General features: G+C 43.0%; 1 protein-coding gene across 8 annotated transcripts in view; it reads left to right on the top strand.

The window, feature by feature from the left end:
- ktn1 (kinectin 1) overlaps positions 1 to 19,717 on the top strand; it is a 180,507-nt gene that overhangs the window by 43,761 nt on the left and 117,029 nt on the right. For all 8 annotated transcript variants that reach the window (XM_072489693.1, XM_072489692.1, XM_072489694.1 and 5 more), the window contains 6 exons: positions 6,739 to 6,900; positions 6,994 to 7,170; positions 9,621 to 9,751; positions 14,460 to 14,582; positions 15,974 to 16,117; positions 19,448 to 19,542. In XM_072489693.1, the coding sequence (XP_072345794.1) occupies positions 6,739 to 6,900; positions 6,994 to 7,170; positions 9,621 to 9,751; positions 14,460 to 14,582; positions 15,974 to 16,117; positions 19,448 to 19,542 (832 nt within the window). The remainder of the gene's footprint in view (positions 1 to 6,738; positions 6,901 to 6,993; positions 7,171 to 9,620; positions 9,752 to 14,459; positions 14,583 to 15,973; positions 16,118 to 19,447; positions 19,543 to 19,717) is intronic.

The following is a 19,717-nucleotide window of genomic DNA, read 5'->3' as shown; positions in this document are numbered from 1 at the left end:
CGACTGACCCCCTCACTGTAAACTTTACCACCTTGAGGTACAAAAATTCACGTCAAATCACCTAGCCAGGTTGAGGCGCTAGGTGGCATCACCAGTCTCCACCTCAGCAGAATTCACCTTGTGGCAATCAACGCGGCAAATGGCAGGATATCCGACACTCTAAATGTAGAGTGGCAGGGCTCTAAATCAACGTTTAGGATTGCCGATATGGTGCTGAAGAAAGATCCCTTGGAAAGAGCACCCTATATAAAAGCAAATTACTGCGGATCCTGGAATCTGAAACGGAAGAGAAAATGCTGGAAAATCTCAGAAGGTCTGGCAGGATCCGTAGGGAGAGAAAAGAGCTAATGTTTCAAGTCTGATGACTTTGTCAAAGCTAATAGACAGAGAAAGTGGAAAATATTTATACTGTGAAGTGAGAATGAAAGATGAGTCATAGCCACAGAAACCCAGGGAAACCGGGTGCTGATGGCCATAGAAACCAAGGGGAAAGAGTGCTAATGGCAGTCCCCATAGAGAACCAAAGATGTGAAAGGCCAAACAGCAGAGAAACTTAACATCAGAGGGTGAACTGTAGATGTGGGGAAGGGGGAAGCAAAGAGGAGAAAGGGTAAGGAAATGTGGATAAGATGGGGGGGGGGGAGGTTATCCGACCCAGGCCCACACCCCCACTCTATCCCCACAACCCAGTAACCCAACCTAACCTTTTGGACACAAAGGAGCAATTTAGCATGGGCAATTCACCTAACCTGCACGTCTTTGGACTGCGGGAGGAAACCGGAGCACCTGGAGGAAACCCATGCTGGCGCTGGAGAAAGTGAAAATTCCACACGTGCAGTCAGCCAAGGATGGAATTGAACCCGGATCCCTGGTGCTGTGAGGCAACAGTGCTAACCACTGTGCCACTAGTCGTCGTTGGACCAGTCCCAGCTTTTCTCTGATGAAGATATTGCCAGCTTCGGCGTGTCGAAGAAATAAAATTTCAAGTCCATTGTGACCCGCAGTCCCGTCGGGTACACCATCCCAAATTGAACCCCTCCAATAAAGGACTGCCATTGTCTTGTAGAAGGCCGCATGCCATCCGCACTGTGTGCCCGTCCCAGTCAATATTATGGTTCTTTTTCGTCCACTCCAAATTATCCTTTTGGATAATTGTGAAAACGGATAATCACTGAGCTCCCGGTGGCATTCAACTGTGGCTTCTGCTGGAGCACCCAATGAGCTCTGTCCAGCTCCAGAGGGAAGAACAACTCCTCTCCTCCCACCAGCTGAGAGAGCACCTCCCGAGAAATACTCGGTTGGCTTCGAGCCCTCCTCTTCCGGCAGCCCCACAAACCTGGGGTTCAGCCATCTCGACTTGTTCTCAAGATCTTCCACTTTTAACCTTGGGTCTTTGCTCTCTGCCAGAAGCAGCAGCTCCCCTTCCATTGAGGCAAACTGCCCCTCATGCTGGGACTAGGCCTCCTCCACACCCTTCAACGTCTCACCTTGCGCTTTCACCACATTCGAGGTCTTGCCAATTGGGCCCAACGCCTCCATAGTTTTAAATGATTCCTTTGTCTCCTTGCCGCTTGAACTGCCAATTCATCGTTTTTCTGCAGTTTTCCAGCTCCTGAGCCATCACCACAGCCAGAGTGCCATGTAATGGGAGTGACAGACATTTTCCTCTTTCAGGTTATTTTGTTGGGCTAGCCTCGTCTGCTTTCTTCGCATTGGGCTTCTTTGATGTGTTTGACATGCCTCCATCGGGTGAAAGTTCTTCGAATCAACAAATGGGTTTGGAAACCAAAATCGCCTGGAAAAATGGGTAGAAGGGATAAAAACAAAGACCCTGCCTCCTTTTGTGCGTCTTGCTCTTGCATGACGTCACCGGTAGTCCACAACACAACAAATACAACTGCCCCCCCCCCCCCCCCCCCCCCCCCCGGCTAAAGGAAAGCAACTTAACCAAAAACAAAACCCATTCTGCCATCTGATGGTGACTAGCCCCAAATTAATGGCTGCAGTCTCGAGTAGAACCCTTTTACTGATGCCTTCAGAGACCACAAAGTACAAAATCTCCCAAGATCACTGACCTAGACTGAGGCACTGGGTGGAACAGGAGACCTCCACCCAAGCAGAACTCTCCTCCGGGCTCTCGACGAGGTGAAGGCCTCACCTTCACCCATGTCTGCAGCACCGGTGATTCTGAGACCTCGAAAATAGCCACCAGCAGACAAGGTTCCAGTTCAATCCCAAGAGCCCCTGACATTGTGCTAAAGATGGAGACTCAGAAGCTAATAAATTTGGGACATGACCAGAACATGTGCGTGTGATTTGCTGGCCTCCTTGAACATTGCTCACACCTGTCTTCCACTCCTCAGAAGAAACCTCTCATCCGCGCCCTGGTCAAGTGTGTCCCATGTAAGAACTGAATCCAGCTGAGCCTAGCACATGAGGTGGAGTTGACCCTGTGAAGAGCCTCAATCAACCACACGGCCCAGCATCTTCTCCCCCCCCCCCCCCACAATGCACACACATGCAGCAAATGTAACCTATCCAAAGGGGAAAGTGAAGGTGCCAGGGGAAAGGGAGGGATCACCTTGTGCAAGAAGTCGCGGATTGGAAAAAAACAAATAAATTAGTCTTCGGGAGTTGGAATTTATCCGACAACTCCTCAAATCGGGTGAACTTCCCTTCTCTAAACATGTCCCTCCCTCTCCCATGACCTTGACCTGAACAATGAGTCCAACCCCGCTGGCACAAAGAGATGATACTATTGATTGGGGCTAACATCGACATGGAGCCCAGCTTAAAATGTTGTCTGAACTGCCTCCAAATCCTCGAGTGGCCAACACTACCGGACTAGAAGTAAATTTTGTGGGGAAAACTGAAGCAGAGGAGTAGCTAAGGCCTTGCAATTAGTACCTCCACAAGAGCTCACCTCCATCCGTGCCCAAATGGGATCAGGAACCTTAAACCACCTCTGTACTTTTGCAATGTGTGCATCCCAATAATAAATAACCATTTGGGTAGCGCTAGGACCCCTGGCTACCTCTCCCTCTGCAGAAACATGTTACAAATCTGTGAGGTCTTTCCTGCCCAAATAAAGGAAAATATTTTATTAAGCAAGGAAGACTGAGGAGAAAAATGGGGAGACACTGAAACAAAAATAGAAACCTCAGGAAGACATTCATTTTTACCATCTGACCCTGCCCACCAAGGTCAAAGGGAGTTTATCCTACTTCTTCAAGTCAGAATTAACTCCATTCGTCAGACTAGTGAAATTTTGTTTATGGAGCAAGGCCCAGTCGTGGGCCACCCGGATTTCCGGAAATGAAAGCTATACCTGGCCAAGCGAAAAGGCAACGTCTCCAGATCAGCTCCCCTCCTGGAGAATTCACCGGGAAGTATTCATTTTTGTCCAGATTCAATTTGTACCTCGAAGGAGCCAAAACACCTATGTAGCTTTGTTATCTCCTCCACATTGGTAAGTGGATCTGTTACATACAGAAGCAGATCATCTGCATTCAAGGACACCCTAGCTCCTTTCTTCCCCTCCACCCTATCGATGACTTCAATACTATGGCCAGAGGCTTGATTGCCAAGGCAAACAAAGACTGGGACAATGGACAACCCTGCCTCTACCCCTATTCAACTGGAAGTAGCCTGAGTTTGGGGCATTTGTATGAACACTTGTGGAAGGGGGCCCTGTACAGAAGATAAACCCAAAACCGAACCTCCCAAGGATCTGATGGGTGCTCCCACTCTACACTATCAAATGCTTTTTCCAGCATCTATTGAAATAAATCACCTTTGGCTCATGGACTTGAGAGGTGGACAGGACGATATTAAGTAGTCAACGTATGTTGGCCGACAGCTGCTGCCTCTTGACAAAACCAATCTTGTTCCTCTGCAATTGCCCCTGAAAGGCAGGGCCCTAGTACATTGTCAGCACCTTCACCAACAGCTTAACGTTTGTGTTCAGCAACGAGATGGGATGGTACAATCCACATTGTCGGATTCTTCAAAATCAAGGAAGTTGATGACTGCGCCAGTGTGATTGGCAATACTCCCGGGACATAGAATCTTTAAACATGTCTAACAACAAATGGCTCAACTGACTCGCATATTTTTTACAAATTCAATAGGGAATCCGACTGGGCCCGGAGCTTTACCTGACTGCATTAAACCCATACACTTCATGATCTCCTCCGGGCTCACTGGGGTTCCAACTCCTCTCGTCTCTCCTGTTTGACCACTGGGCTGGACAACCCATCTAAACTTGCATCATGTGCAACTTCTCTCCTACGGGCTCCGATTTATATACATTTTGGTAAAAGGCATCAATAGAGGCATTTAACTTTGCTGGGGCGGACACTAGCCCACCACTCCAGTCCCTCACCTGCAATCTCCTGCAAGGCAGCCTGCTGTCTCAGCTGGTGCGCTAAAAGATGACGGGCCTTCTCCCCATGTTCGTAAAATGCTCTGCTCGTGCATCGCAGTTGGTGTGCTGTCTTGCTTGTTGAAAGCAGCTCAGATTGCACTTGCAACTTCTCCCTGCTCGCCAGCAACTCCAGTTTAACTGGTCAAGAAGGGCCAAAAAGCCAAATCCTATGAAGGAGCCACCTTGTCTGTGACCATTCACCTCGTAGCCGCCACTAGAAGTCCAAGATACCCTTCTGTTAATCAAAACCTGAACTTCTCGGGCCCGACCATCAAAACCCGAATGGAATACCTGCCCCATTCGGCTTTCCTGTAACCTTGTCTGGTCCTTGATTTGCAGATTGGTCTCTTGCAAAAACAGCACATCAGCATTCAAACTCTTCCGGTGCGCAAGCACCCTGGACCTATTTTTTGTTGGTTGGTTGGTTCAATCCCCTTGCATTCCAAGTGACCAGCCAGACAGGGGGCAGTCTATCCTGCCCCATAATCCAAAGTCCTTAATTTCCACCATGTGAGGTAACCCAGCAACTACCCAGAGTGCCGACGCTAGGCCTACCCAAGATAGCTACCAAAACCCCCGTCTCCCACCAACACTGCACCCAAATAAACAACAATGTGAACAAACCCCTCCCCCTCCAAACCCCAAAGAAAAATCCAAAACTGATCTTTAAAGTTCCCATATACAATAAACTGCAGGTACCCCCACCACTCAGCTCCCGTTGGCTAATGACAGTTAGCAGGGCAGCCCTTGCTCAGAATAAAAACAGAATAGATAACCATAACACCAGCCACTCCCCACCCATATGCAACTTTAATAGTCAAAGAAAGTAGAACAATACCCATCCCATACAATTGCAAGCTCCAAACTAGCCCAGAAACGTCCAGAAAATCCCCAAAATTGCATGTCCTCCCATACACCGATCTCACAAATACAATTAGCTCATCCCTAGTCCATGCTTCTCCACACACAAACACATCCGCCTCCTCTGCGCATCAAATTAATAGTCTTTCACGTCGTAAGTCACTGTGCAGCGTATACCGCACCAAATCTAAGACCGTTTCTATACAACGCAGCATTGGTCTCATTGAACACTGCACATCCCCTCGCCAGTTCCGCTCCTACATCCTGGTAGAGCCTAATGGTATGGCCCTCCCATTTATATCCCCGATGGTCCTTCGCCCACTGCAGGACTCGTTCCTTCTCCTGGTAGCGATGGGACTGTACAATGATTGCCGGTGGTGGTTCACCCGAACAGGGCATTTGCCTGAGTGAGCGGTGGACCAGACACCGTTCTGGAAGGAGTGTCATTCAACCCTCCCCAAACATCTGCAACATGTCTTCTGGCCCCCCCGGCAGCTCCACGAGAAGGTTCTGCCTTCTCGAGCGATTCGCCAGATCATCCACTTTGGCCCTGAGCCCTGGCCACCTGTGCCAACTTGGCTTCCGGGGAGTGGAAGTAACCAGAGTATCTGGTTACTCTGCCTCGAGAGGGCCACCTCTACATCCTGTATCACCAGGCCGAAGGCCTTTACCGTCTGGCCCGTTGTTGCCAGGACTGCGCGAATGGGCGCAAGGGCTCCTTCTGTTGCTCTGTCAAGGTGCTCGGAGACAGCCTGCCATAACATTTCTACTGCCAAGATGCCTGTAAGCATCTCTGCAGTCAGTGAAGGAAACCCCCCCCCCCAAAAAAAAAAACGAAGTACTGCCCGAAAAGGACCAAAATCAAAGTACTCTGACAGGAGCCAGCTCCTGTGTGACTGTTCTCTACATGCTGCCACCAGACTTCGACCTGCTCCGACATGTTGAGGAGTGATGGAGTAGCAACTGCGATCAATCCAATGCTCAATGATGTTTTGTTCACATTTTGACTTGGGTGAACAAGACCGAGGCAGAAGTCTTTTATTATTTTTTCCTGCCTTAAGAGTACCTAACTTAGTACAGATCAGTAATTGGAACTTGAGTTCCTACTGTGAAATTGAGTGAGCCATTTTGTTGCTGTGGGGCATTTTTCCAGTTGTAGCAAATGGTAATATTTTGAAGCAAATCTGAATGTGCCCACAAGTTTGTGATCATTTAATTTGTGATACTGGAGCTTGCTTTGCATCCCCGCCTCTTCCTCATTTTTAGTCTTGAATATTTTGTCACCATTTCTGAAAAGGTCTATTATTTTGTTCATGAGCAATAATGTGACATTTCAGACTGAAGATCAGGATGTAATTGATCAACTGTTTGAGATTCTGAGGAGAAGTTCTGTGTGTTGCCCTTATCCTACTTCATATTTTAACTTTTGCTTTTCAATTGGAATTTTGCAGGTGAAGCGGTTCAGGATGTTCGCAATATCAAAGAACACACTGAATCTGTTCAAACTGTTCTCAAAAAGCAAGAACCAGTGCTTCTCTCGATGGAATCTAAACCACATGAAAGTGGACTTGGGAAAAGAAAAACTGCATCTAAAAAACAAAGAATAGAACCAGGTCAATATTCTTGAATTGAATATTCTCTTCACTAAAAGAAAATCCACCATATTTTAGAAAAATAGACATCAATTTGGAAGTTTTGTGTTGTAGTTTCAGCTTCAGTCGAGAATCTCCCAATGAAGTCCACAGTCTACGTTGCTTTGGATAATGCTGAGGGTGGTGGTGGCCATGCTGAAAAGAGGGATATTGCGGTTGATGACAAAAGCCAAGTGATTAGTGGTATGCAAAAACCCACTTCCAAGAAACAGAGGAATGAATATGATAAAGGTAATCTGCTATTCATTCTTGCCTATTGGCAGAAGTTGTAACAATTTCACTACTTCAATATAGAGTAGCTCTTGGGTATATGGATGCTTTATTTTGGAACTGAAGCACTCTTGGGTTGTGCTGGCCTTGAGTGCATTTTGCTCAATGCTGGCTCTGCTTTATCTAGTTGTGGAAGTTGCAACAATTGATAAGTTTATATTGGAGAGCAACACAGCATTTTTAACAATGGAGATATTTAAACTCCTTAAAATGTTTATGCTGTGCTGCTCTGAAGGGAGCATTCCTGACTGCATTAAAACGGCAATTCTGTAGGCTGTTAATTTGCAATCATTGGCGAGAAGACTAAAGTGTTGATTGGCTTTTTATGTTTAAATCTCTGCAACATAATTATGCTTATAACTTGGATTAATCCATGTCATTAACCAAATCGGAAATGACTTTCTGTAACTTTCTGGATGATCAGGTATTATAGTTATCAAACAAACTGACTGTTACAAGGTAACGGAACCTTGTAAATCCTTTTGCAACTATCTTTATTACTACATGCATATCAGATGTGAAAATGCAATAGAGTTGTTTTGCGGAGCTTGACCAAGCTTTTCATTGAAAATTTTAACTGTTTCAAGTTTGACAAAAATGTGGTTGTAGTTTGGCCTCGGGTGTTTGATTGCAAGGGAATCATTCAATGGAAAAGGTGGGCGGGGAGTGCTTGCCATTTCAGATCTTTGCTCTTCATGAGTTTGTGCATATTCTTTATCACTTGTGTAGCCTGAAGGTGATGCGTTCATAGCTAAAATGAACCAAGTTTACTGCAGAGCACTGTATTTCTGTGAATCTTTCTGTTCTTGAGTCTAATGCCTACATACCTACATATGATCGTTTCCACCTTTTTGAGGGGGACATATTGCCAAAAATTATTTATTTTAGAAGCTGAACAGATTTTCTTCATGTTGCTACATTTCACATTTGTGGGGCTGAATAGCTGTCTTTGATTTGTTTTTCATCAGCCCGCTCAGAAGCATTGTGTCAGTAAAGAGGTTGTTGATTGTACTTATCTGAGTTAAGAACTGCCAGTTCATTTCAGTCCAGATATGGAGCACTATCTGAGTTGCCGTCATCTCGAAGATTATATGTAGTATTATTTGTTCCTTCATTTAAACATCATCGTTCACATACAGCAAAGAACTAGCTCCTATCCCTGACCCTAGCTCCTATCCCTGACCCAACAGCCAAGGTCCCTGGCTTGGACCTTGCTTAAACAGTGGACAGTGCCCATTTGATTCTATGCAGGGCAATAATGATTTGGAGACCTGCTCCATAAACCCAAGATGAGGAATAACAAAAATGTGATTTATGACTAAGAATCCAAGACCATGCAACAAATGCATGTGGGATGCATCTCCGTTCACCAGTTATAGAGTCATAAAGGTACCAGAACTGTGCACAGTATTCCAAATGTGGCCTTACTAATGTCTTGCCAACTTCAGCAAGATGTCCCAACTCCTGTATTTAATGCTCTATGGCATATCAAGAGATCGTCAAATGAACAGCCAAACTTGACTTTCCATTATAAGCTTTTCCTGCCATACAAAACTACTTGTAGCCTTATCTTAATTTCCTTTTTGGTCCATTAGTTCTTTAGCTTTTAAAATAATTAAATAAAACATTATTCTAGTGCAGTTGCATCATCTGATCATTATTTATGAATGAAAGCTTGTGGATTTTCTCTTTACTAATGCCCATGTTACTCATCCGGTTGTTGCAAGTTAACATTCAAATGGTACTGCAGTGCATCAGCTCCGCTGCAACCCACAGTGATGTTCCAGTTTCCGTTGTCACTTGTGCCACTATATGTATGGACATGTATCTATTTCATCTTCCATTGTTCACTTCCATATATGGAAACTGGCAACAGGCATGTACTACCAGTTTCACCTGGTGATGTCAAACCTAGTCATGGTTCCACTAAACTAATGGGAGGTGAATTTATTCCAATAAGTTGGAAATCAAGCTTCAACTGCTCCAGCCTTAACCATGACACCTTAACTGTTTGAGCAGGATTGATGTGTGCTCACCTGAATTTCTTTTCTTGATGGCTATTGAGCACATTGCTAGAGAAGTACATTTATCAGCTGGCCTGTGCTTTGCCTTCTCTTTCTGTACTGACTGAATGCCTTGTCAATGAAATAACTCCATTTCCTCATACAAATGTGCTGATTTTTGTTTTGAACTGATTAGTTACAGAAGTTCCATTGCCCACTCCACAAAAAAGTTGATTGTGTCCTATTCTAACGGGAGTTTGTAACAGTTGAGGTGTTTTCAGTTTTGATGTTAAATGTTGAATAAATGCAATTCCATAGAATATTTCAAATGTTCAGTTACTGTCTCAGGAGGCCCACAAGTTACTACATGATCTTTAAAATGTGATGCTGATTATACTTCCTTTTCAGAAAATGCAGATATCAAATTTAAGGATTTTCTCTCTTCTTTGAAAACTATGACATTTACTGAGGAGGAAGCTATCTATGTTGCCGATATTCTGAAAGAGAAGGCTACGGTGCTTCACGATATTTGGCAGAAAGTAAGTAGCATACTCATGCTTTACTTGATAAAAAATTATTTTGGATGAAGTCATCCATACAAAATGCCCCACAGTTCTTCTAATGTATGAGTTGGTGCTTACTTTCACCTCTTAAGATTGAACGTTCACCTGGTCCGAAATGCCTCTTTCTCCGACTTTAAAAAAAAAAAAAAAAAAAAATTTAGAGTACCCAATTCATTTTTTCCAATCCAGCTAGCCTGCACATTTCTGGGCTGTGGGGGCGAAACTCGCACAAACGTGGGGAAAATGTGCAAACTCCACACGGACAGTGACCCAGAGCCGGGATCAAACCTGGGACCTCAGTGCCATGAGGCAGCAGTGCTAACCACTGTGCCACCGTGTTTCCCTTTTCTCCGACTGTTCTGAACACTCAAGATACCTAAAATGTCCCACGATAGCAACCTTTTTTATTTTTATATCATAGTTTTCAACTGACACTTATTGTGTGTGCCTGCGTTGACATGACCTTCATTCAGGCTTTAAGGTTATTCATGAGATAAGTTTAAATCCCACCAGGGCAGCTGGAGGACTTAAAAATTCATCTACTTGATAGAATTTTTTTTAAGGGGCTTGAAAGGGTAGAAAGATGACTTTGACAATCTAGAACATGCAGTCACGTTGAGTATTTTGAAATCTCTACCCCAGGGAACAGTGAGTTCTCCGTTGTTTAGTATATTTGGGACAAAAAACAATCAACAGACTTTTGATTATAATGGGTTATAGAATGAGATTTAAAAAAAAAAAAAAGAAATTTAAAGCACCCAATTCTTATATTTTCCAATAAGGGGCAATTTAGCATGACCAATCCACCTACCCTGCACATCTTTCAGTTGTGGGGGTGAGACCCATGTCTGCATGTGCAAACTCCACAAGTGACCCAAAACCGGGATCACAGAATCATAGAATATACAGTGCAGAAGGAGGCCATTCGGCCCATTGATTCTGCACCGGCCCTTGAAAAGATCACCCCACTTAAGCCCACTTCCACCCTATCCCCGTAACCCCTCCTAAACGTTTTGGTCACTCAGGGCAATTTATCATGGCAAATCCACCTAACCTGCACGTCTTTGCACTGTGGGAGGAAACAGGAGCACCCGGAGGAAACCCACGCACACACTGGGAGAACGTGCAGACTCCGTACAGACAGTGATCCAAGCCAGGAATTGAACCTGGGACCCCGGAGTTTAGAAGCAACAGTGCTACCCACTGTGATATCATACCGCCCTGGCTTAAGTCTCGAAAGATATGCTTGCTAGGTGACTTGGGCATTCTGAATTCTCCCTTGGTGTACTCGAACAGGAGCCGGAGTGTGGCGACTAAGGAATTTTCACAGTAACTCTATTGCAGTGTTAATGGAAGCCTACGTGTGACACTAAAAGATTATTATTGTTATGGGACGAGTTGATTAGCCATGATCTTGTTGAATGGCTAAGTAGGCTCAAAAGAGCTAAATGGCTGACGTCAATTTCTCGCATCCTTAATGTTTTCACTTTCTGCCATCTGCCCCTAAACAACATCCTGTCGATTTTGGATGACTGGTTGCTACCGTTTTAACTTCTTTGCTATTTTCATTTGAAGTGCAGCCCATCTCTCGCCAAGAGGCAGCACGGTAGCATTGTGGATAGCACAATTGCTTCACAGCTCCAAGGTCCCAGGTTTGATTTCGGCTTGGGTCACTGTCTGTGCGGAGTCTGCACATCCTCCCCGTGTGTGCGTGGGTTTCCTCCGGGTGCTCCGGTTTCCTCCCACAGTCCAAAGATGTGCGGGACCTTCAGCAAACTGTAAAAAAAGTGCACAAATTCTTTGAAGATGTAACCAGTACAGTCGACAAGGAGGAGCCAGTCGATGTGGTATATTTGGACTTTCAGAAGGTGTTTGACAAAGTCCCGCATAAGAGATTATTGTGCAAAATTAAAGCGCATGGGATTGGGAGAAATGTATTGAGGTGGATAGAAAACTGGTTGGCAGAGGGGAAATAAGAGTAGGGATTAATGGGTCCTTTTCAAATTGGCAGGCAGTAACTAGTGCCCGGATATCATAGAATTTACAGTGCAGAAGGAGGCCATTCGGCCCATCGAGTCTGCACCGGCTCTTCGAAAGAGCACCCCACCCAAGGTCCGCACTCCACCCTATCCCCATAACCCAGTAACCCCACCCAACACTAAGGGCAATTTTGTACACTGGGAGAACGTGCAGACTCCGCACAGACAGTGACCCAAGCTGGGAATCGAACCTGGGACCCTGGAGCTGTGAAGCAATTGTGCTATCCACAATGCTAAGCCCCTCATGGTTTACCCTGAATTCACAGACTATGACCCCTGGTTCTGGACACACCCATCATTGGTTGCATCTACCCTGTCTAGTCCTGTTAGAATTTTATAAGTCTCTATGAGCACCCCCCTCAGTCTTCTGAGCTCCAGCGTGAATAATCCCAACCTCGTCAATCTCCTCGTATGACCGTCCCGTCATCCCTGGCATCAGTCTGTTAAACCTTCGCTGCACTCCGTCGAGAACAAGAACATCCTTCCTCAGAGAAGGAGACCAAAACTGCACACAATACACCCAAGTGTGGCCTCACCAAGGCTCTGTACAATTGCAGCAACACATCCCTGCATCTATACTCGAAATCTCTTGCAATGAAGGCCAACATACCATTAACCTTCTTTACTGCCTGCTGCTCCTGCATGTTTACCTTCAGCGAATGGTGCACAAGGACACCCAGGTCCCGCTGCGCACTCCCCTCTCCCAATTTCGAACCATTCAGGTAGTAATCTGCCTTCCTGTTTTTGCTTCCAAAATGAATAACTTCACACTTATCCAAATTATACTGCATCTGCCATTGGTTTTCCCACTCGCCCAACCTGTCCAGATCTTGCTGTAGGATCCCTGAATCCTCGGCACAATTCACCCTCCCACCAAATTTGGTATCATCTACAAACTTAGAGATGTTACATTTTGTTCCCTCCTAAAAATCATTAATATATATTGTGAATAGCTGGAGTCCCAGCACCGATCCCTTTGGTACCCCACTAGTTACTGCTTGCCAATTTGAAAAGGACCCATTAATCCCTACTCTTTATTTCCCCTCTGCCAACCAGTTTTCTATCCACCTCAATACATTTCTCCCAATCCCATGCGCTTTAATTTTGCACAATAATCTCTTATGCGGGACTTTGTCAAACACCTTCTGAAAGTCCAAATATACCACATCGACTGGCTCCCCCTTGTCGACTGTACTGGTTACCTCTTCAAAGAATTTGTGCACTTTTTTACAGTTTGCTGAAGGTCGGGACACTGAGCTTGTTTAACTGGTTTGGTTTGATTTGAAATGCTGCTTGATATTATGTGGAGTACCTGTTTGGATCTTTTTTTACACTTATCTTTGAGTTCTTGCATTCTCCCATCACAGCATACAAACATCATTTGGGCAGTTCAATAATTTTGCCTGTACATTGAAAATATTTGAGTAAAAATACTTGTCTATTCAGTTTTAAGTATTTTGATCCCACTTTTACAGCCTATGTTGATGCCATAATTTGAGCCTGCTTTATCAATATTTTGTTTCTTCCTAAATTGTGTGTGTCGAGGAGGAGTGCAATTAAAGAACAGGATTTTGAATTCTTGCTTCCTCCGATAAATCGTCTTACTTTTGGAAATAGTAATGTTGCTGGTCGTCAAACTCTTTGCAATGTATTTTTGGGGGGTGTTGACCAACGCTGAACACTAGTATTAAGTTTGATCCACAAGTATTCTACCATTCTGGTTGTGGATGAACTTGAAGGGACTTGGTTGACTTTAACTTCAAATCAACCTTAAAAACTAATTTTCAGTTATTACTTCATATTGCTGTTGATTAGCGGAAACAGTTTTGCCGTTTTAATTTGGATGCAATTCTTGCTGAAACTAGTTCTTGTGAACTAAACACAAGCAGTGTGACGGATTAGAAAAACTTGAATTGGCCACACTTGTATTACAGACATGAAAATGTTGGAAAAACTTGTGTGAGCCAAGGCAGTTATCATCAAGCAGTTTAAAGATTTTTTTTTTTTAAAAAAGGGAAAAATACAGGTTGGGTATCTCTTATTCGAAATGCTCAGGGCCAAGAATATCTCCTATTCCAGAATTTTTCAAATTTTGGAAAACCAAGCTGCAAAGACCCTCAAACACTGCTCGGAGTCGCCAGTCAGTGCTGTGTCAATGCAGCTTCCCTTCTGACATGGAATCAGTACTGGGTTTAACTCTTTTGGTGCAACAAACTCATACCGTTAATTGGAAGGATACACACATGCACATGTGTTCGGCCACAGGAACGAAACTCCATGCTAGGAGCAGCCTACACTGGAAAAAGTGCAGATTTCAGAGCTTCCTCGAATAAGGGATACTCAACCTGTACTGTGGATGTTGATATTTTGAAGTAAAAGCAAATATAACTGGAAATCCTCAGCATCTGTGGAGTAAATATGTTAACTGTATGGATCAATTTTTTTCTAATGAAAGGCCATCAACTTGAAGCATCAACCTCCCCCTCTTGATGTTGCCTGACCTGCAGAGTATTTCCAGCATTTTGTTTTTGGTTATGACGTTCATGGTTGTTTTGTTTAGTTTATTTAGTTTATCCAGTCCTAGTTTCACTGCAAAAGCATTGTTTGCAGGAGTTATGGTAAGGGATATTCTTGATCTCTTCCAGCCTGGAGTAAAATGTGATCCAGTTCCTGCGTTACAGCAGCAGTTACAGGATAAGGAAAAATTGCTTCAAGCTTTACAAGATGAGGTTACTCTCTCAAGTGATACATGCAAACAGTTGAACCAGGTAATACACTTCATTAATTACCTGTGATCATTATTCCTAGAGGTTATTGTAATAGTCCTGGTGAGCATTCTGGCCTCAGTTTAATGGGACTTTGATTAATCAGCAAAGCGTAGGGTTTCTGAATTCTGCATTACTGCTTAAATGTAATAATTGGAAATATGGTCAATGTAGGTTATGAAGGGTTAACAAACCATTTACAATGATTAAACACACCTGTTCCAGAAAGCCAATTGATGATGAAGGATAGAACTAGCATCAAACTTTACACACTTGCAATGTGTAACTCTAAATATACAAGTATGCACTTAACCCAGCAACCTCCGGTTTAGTCTGTCTATTTATTTATTTTTGTCTATTTATTAGGGGTTCAAGTAAATCCCCAGTTAATGTTCGTCACCTATGTACAATCACCAAACACAATTAACAAACAATAACAGCCCCTAGATAAAACAGCAATCAAATTATGTCGTTTACATCAGTTTTAAGATGGTAGAAAACTCTTGGTGACATTGCTAATTATTTCCAATAAAATTATAAAATAGTTTCCATTAATTACATCCCAGCAGGTGACTTAGCTGAGCAGACACTTTAAGTGGTTTATGCATAATAATGAAGAGTAGAGGTGAGTAGGAGTAGTTTTTTAATTCGGGGAAAGTCAGAGGCTTGCTCTCAAGTCAATTTTGCAGCTTTTAACTGAGTACTTAAGTTAGGTGAGGAAGAGTTGCATCACTTTTAATAGTACTCGGAATAGCAGGAAATAGCAGTGCTTCTCACTGGAAAACTATTCTGATGTGTTTAATTAAACAAAAAACTTCAATGCAAGTTTGTACATTCAAAGTTTTGATTTCTCTTAATAGCACAATCCAATGAAACAAGATGGAACTGTCATCAAAAAGTAGCATGAACCATTTAACCATAGTTATGCGATATGCCCTACCGTGCGCACGCACACACCACCAGTCATGCAGCGTTCTTCGGAGGCAAAAATCCTTCTGGCTAGTTTGGGAGAAAAATATATTTGGTAATTTTTCTGTTCAAAACTTGGTGCTTCAGCAGACCATAGTGACAAACGTCCAAGTTCCATTGACCCATCTACCTTCTGTAATTTTCACTCGCAAGATCTTATTGTATTAATGTAATTCTATTAGTGTTTGAGAGCTTTTATTCTTATATTTTGCAAGATAATGTGCCATGTGCACTGTAAATGGATAATTTTGGGTGAGTGACTTTCCAAGTGGCAGAAAAGATCTGTATTTAAAGACTACAAGCATTACTTCATTTCTCGCTTCTCTTGTCTACCGTTCTGAATCCTGTTTTGGCTTTGTGATTTAAGCGGTGTTTTTTTTTTAAAGCTGTGACTTAAGCTGTCATCATTTCTTAAATTCCATTAGGAGTTAGTGACTGAAAAGCAGAAAGCCAATGTAATTGAGACCAAACTAAGGGAACAACGCACTGCCCTTGAAAAGGAACTTGGGGCTTTGCAGAACAAACTGCAAGTTAGCTATCAGGATCATATGAATGAAACTCAGATGCAGGTAAATCAAAATGATCTACTCTTTCTAACTATCTCTAATCAATTTACCCGGCAAACAGTGAATTTGAATTTTTGTGGCACTTTTTGTTTTGTTTATTTGTTATCACAGCGGTTTATAGATAGCAGCTCTCTTTTTCTTCGTGTGGGAGTTAAAACACAGGAGAAAATCTATAGGAGATTACTTTTTTTTTTTTGCAATTGGTGCAACCAATTTGTGGTCTGTTCTTTTATCCCAAGTAGGATTACAATTCAATTAATTACATATATTTTTACTGTGAAATAGCACAAATTGGTAACAGTAAACATCAATTGATTCTAATGTTGTGCTGGAGTTTATGAAGTAAGTAGTTTCATGGTTTAAAAAGCACACAATTCACCATCTTCACTGTCTTGCTTTCAGAATTGTTTTGCAGCACAAAGTTTGGTTCCACAAGACAATCACTTGAGATTTAAAAACCAAAATGTACTTTACTTTAGTAATGAGAAATGTAACTTTTCACCTTTAACATAACGTTTCCAAGATTAAAGATGAGGAACTGTTTATGCAGTCTTGTGAAGTAAGTTTTAAGTAGCTATTGGACCTTAAGTGAGCAGTGTGCTGAACTGGACCCTTCATAGGATGTTACGGAAAAGATGGTCAAAAAAACAATAATTTCTTCTTATTGGCAGATCCTGTTTTAGAAATTGCATATTTTCACTGTTTAAAAAGGTAGCCTTTTTTTTTTTTTTGCTAACTTGCACTTGAAACAATTTAGCCTTGTAGCCCTATTTAGCTTTGTAGCCCTCCATGAATATAAATACTGTGCTAAAAGGGATGGCCAGCAATATTCATGGAGATGTAGTCCCTATGCCATCCGTGATAACTGGCTATAAACTATATTTTAAATATTTTAATTGTTGTGAAGTACCATTTTTCACTGCTACAAGTAGTTACCAATAAATGCTTATGCCTTGAGAATATTATGGTTGCCGTTTAATCTAAAAACATAGATTGTGATTCTTGAAGTTTAGTCTTGAGACCAATGATTTTGATGAATCGTGCTGGATTAAACATAGTTTTGTGTCAGTGGCTTCACTCCTGTGTATCTGCAGCATTCTGTGTTACTTGAAATGTATATGAAATGAATTAAAATCACTTATTGTCACAAGTAGGCTTCAATGAAGTTACTGTGAAAAGCCCCTAGTCACCACATTTCGGCACCTGTTCGGGGAGGCTGGTATGGGAATTGAATCGTGCTGCTGGCCTGCCTTGGTCTGCTTTAAAAGCCAGTGATTTAGCCCAGTGTGCTAAACCAGCCCCTATGCAACATCATGTACATATTTTTCATTCTGCATTCTGGAAGAGTTTCTTATTCAAGAGGTGAAGGAAGAGTGCCTTTGCATTACACAGACCCCAAGGGGGATTTTCTTCATATGGCATGGTAACCATAATCTTTGCTGTGCTACAAATGCTGCCAATTTAACACCAACTATAATTAGTCCAGTGAATCTAACATGGACTAAATGTTAAATAAAATTAGATTACTCCAACAAACTGGGTTAAAGTCCAACCGGTTTGTTTCAAATCACTAGCTTTTGGAGCACAACTCCTTCCTCCCATGAGGAATAACCACCTGAGGAAGGAGCTGTGCTCCGAAAGCTAGTGATTCGAAACAAATCTGTTGGACCAGGTGTTGGAAGACTTCTTACTGTGCTCACCCCAGTCCAACACCGGCATGTCCACATGTCCAACAAACTGAGTGAGATTGTATCAGTTGGTATTGAATAAAAACCATTACATTTCTACAGTACTGTCTAAAATCTGCAGATATGTGAAGATATGCAAATTTGGCACTTTACACCATATCTACACCGTTGGCACGCTGTACCTAATCACCGTTATCATTTTTAATATTGAAAGATAGTATTTTTTTTATTATGGTTGAGGGACGGAGTTATTCTACAGATTAATTCTTTATTTTTCAGTTGAGTGTAGTTTGAAAAATTTGTTCATGGGATGTAATCATCGCTAGCATGGCCAGCATTTGTTGCTCATCCCCAATTGCCCTTGACGATGGTCGTGGGCTGCGGCCTTGAACTGCAGACCATGTGGTGTAGGCACACCAGTGCTGTTGGGGGAGGGTATTTCAGGATTTTGACCCAATAACGATGAAGGAATAGCGATATAGTTCCTAATTGCAATGGTGTACGACTGGAGGGGACCCTGCATGTGGTGGTGTTGTCATGAATTTGCTGCTCTTGTTCTTCTAGTTGGTAGAGGTCACTGGTTTGGAAGCTGCTGTCAAGCCTTGGTGAGTTGCTGCAGTGCATTTTGAAAGTGGTACTACACTGCACTGGTGGTGCAGGGAGTGAATTTTAAGATGGTAGATGGGATGCTGATAAGCGGGCTGCTTTGCCCTGAATGGAATCCAACTTCTTGACTGTTGTTGGAGCCGCACACATTCAGGCAAGTGGAAAGTAATGCAACATAATTCTGACTTGTGCCTTGTAGATGGTCGACGGACTTTGCAGAGTCAGGTGCTGAGTTACTTGCTGAAAAGTCCCCAGCCTCTTTGGAGCTGGTCAATTTAAGTTTCTCTTTAATAACCCCTCGAGCTATTCGTGGAGGATTTAATGATGGCAATACTGTTGAGTGTTAAGAGAAGATGGTTAGATCCTCTTTTGTTGGAGATGGTCATTGCCTGGCACTTGTGTGTGCAAATGTCACTTGCTGCTTAGCAGCCAAAGCCAGACTTGTTATCCCGGGCTTGCTCCATACGCAGACTGTTTCGGTGTCTGCGGAGTTGGGAATTAAATAAATTGCTGCAATCACCATGGTCATATGGTGGAGGGAAGGTCATTGAAACAGCTGAAGAGGGTTGGGCCTGGGACACTAACTAGCCTGAGGAACTACAGCAATGGCCCAGGAATGAGATGATTGGCCTCCAACAACCATCTTTCTTTGTTACTTGGTACGCTCCAGCCATTGGAGACTTTTTCCTTGATTCCTATTCAACAGTTGGCTCCTTGATGCCACACCTGGTCAAATACTGCCTTGGTGTCAAGGACAGTCACTCTCATTTTGCCTCAGGAACTCTTCTTTTATTTTAGCCATGATGCCTTTAATTGGGTCTGCAGCTAAATGGTTCTGGCAAAACTCTTCTGATTTGCAAAGTGACATTTTGCTAGATAGAAAGCTCTGTCAAAAGGGTAACAATTGTTGGTCGCAATTCTACTGTTTAATCTCAAATTCATTATTTTTTTGAACTGTCGCTTTCTACTGTGAAGGACTGCAAAGATAAGCTAAATATAACCTTTTGTAATTCAGTGACTGAAAAAACATTTCCTTCAGTTTCGGCAGCTTCAAGAACAAACCGAATCATTGAAACAAGAAAACAGGATTCTGAGAGATGCTGTGAGCAAGGCCCCCACTCAAATGGAGAGCAAGTGAGTTGTCCGGATAAGGACTAAAATGTTAACTGCAAATGTGTTGTTTTGAGTACCGATTTATTGCTGGCCATTCCCACAGGATTCACTACTGACTGGAGTCCGAGATTGAATTCCTGTCTTGACTGACTGGTTTCACAAGGACAACCAAGTTAGTTAAGCTTGCATTGAGGAA

The sequence above is a fragment of the Scyliorhinus torazame genome, chromosome 2 (assembly GCF_047496885.1).
Source record: "Scyliorhinus torazame isolate Kashiwa2021f chromosome 2, sScyTor2.1, whole genome shotgun sequence".
Lineage (NCBI taxonomy): Eukaryota > Metazoa > Chordata > Chondrichthyes > Carcharhiniformes > Scyliorhinidae > Scyliorhinus > Scyliorhinus torazame.
Note: the sequence above shows the minus strand (reverse complement) of the source record. Positions and strands in the feature narration are given on the sequence as shown.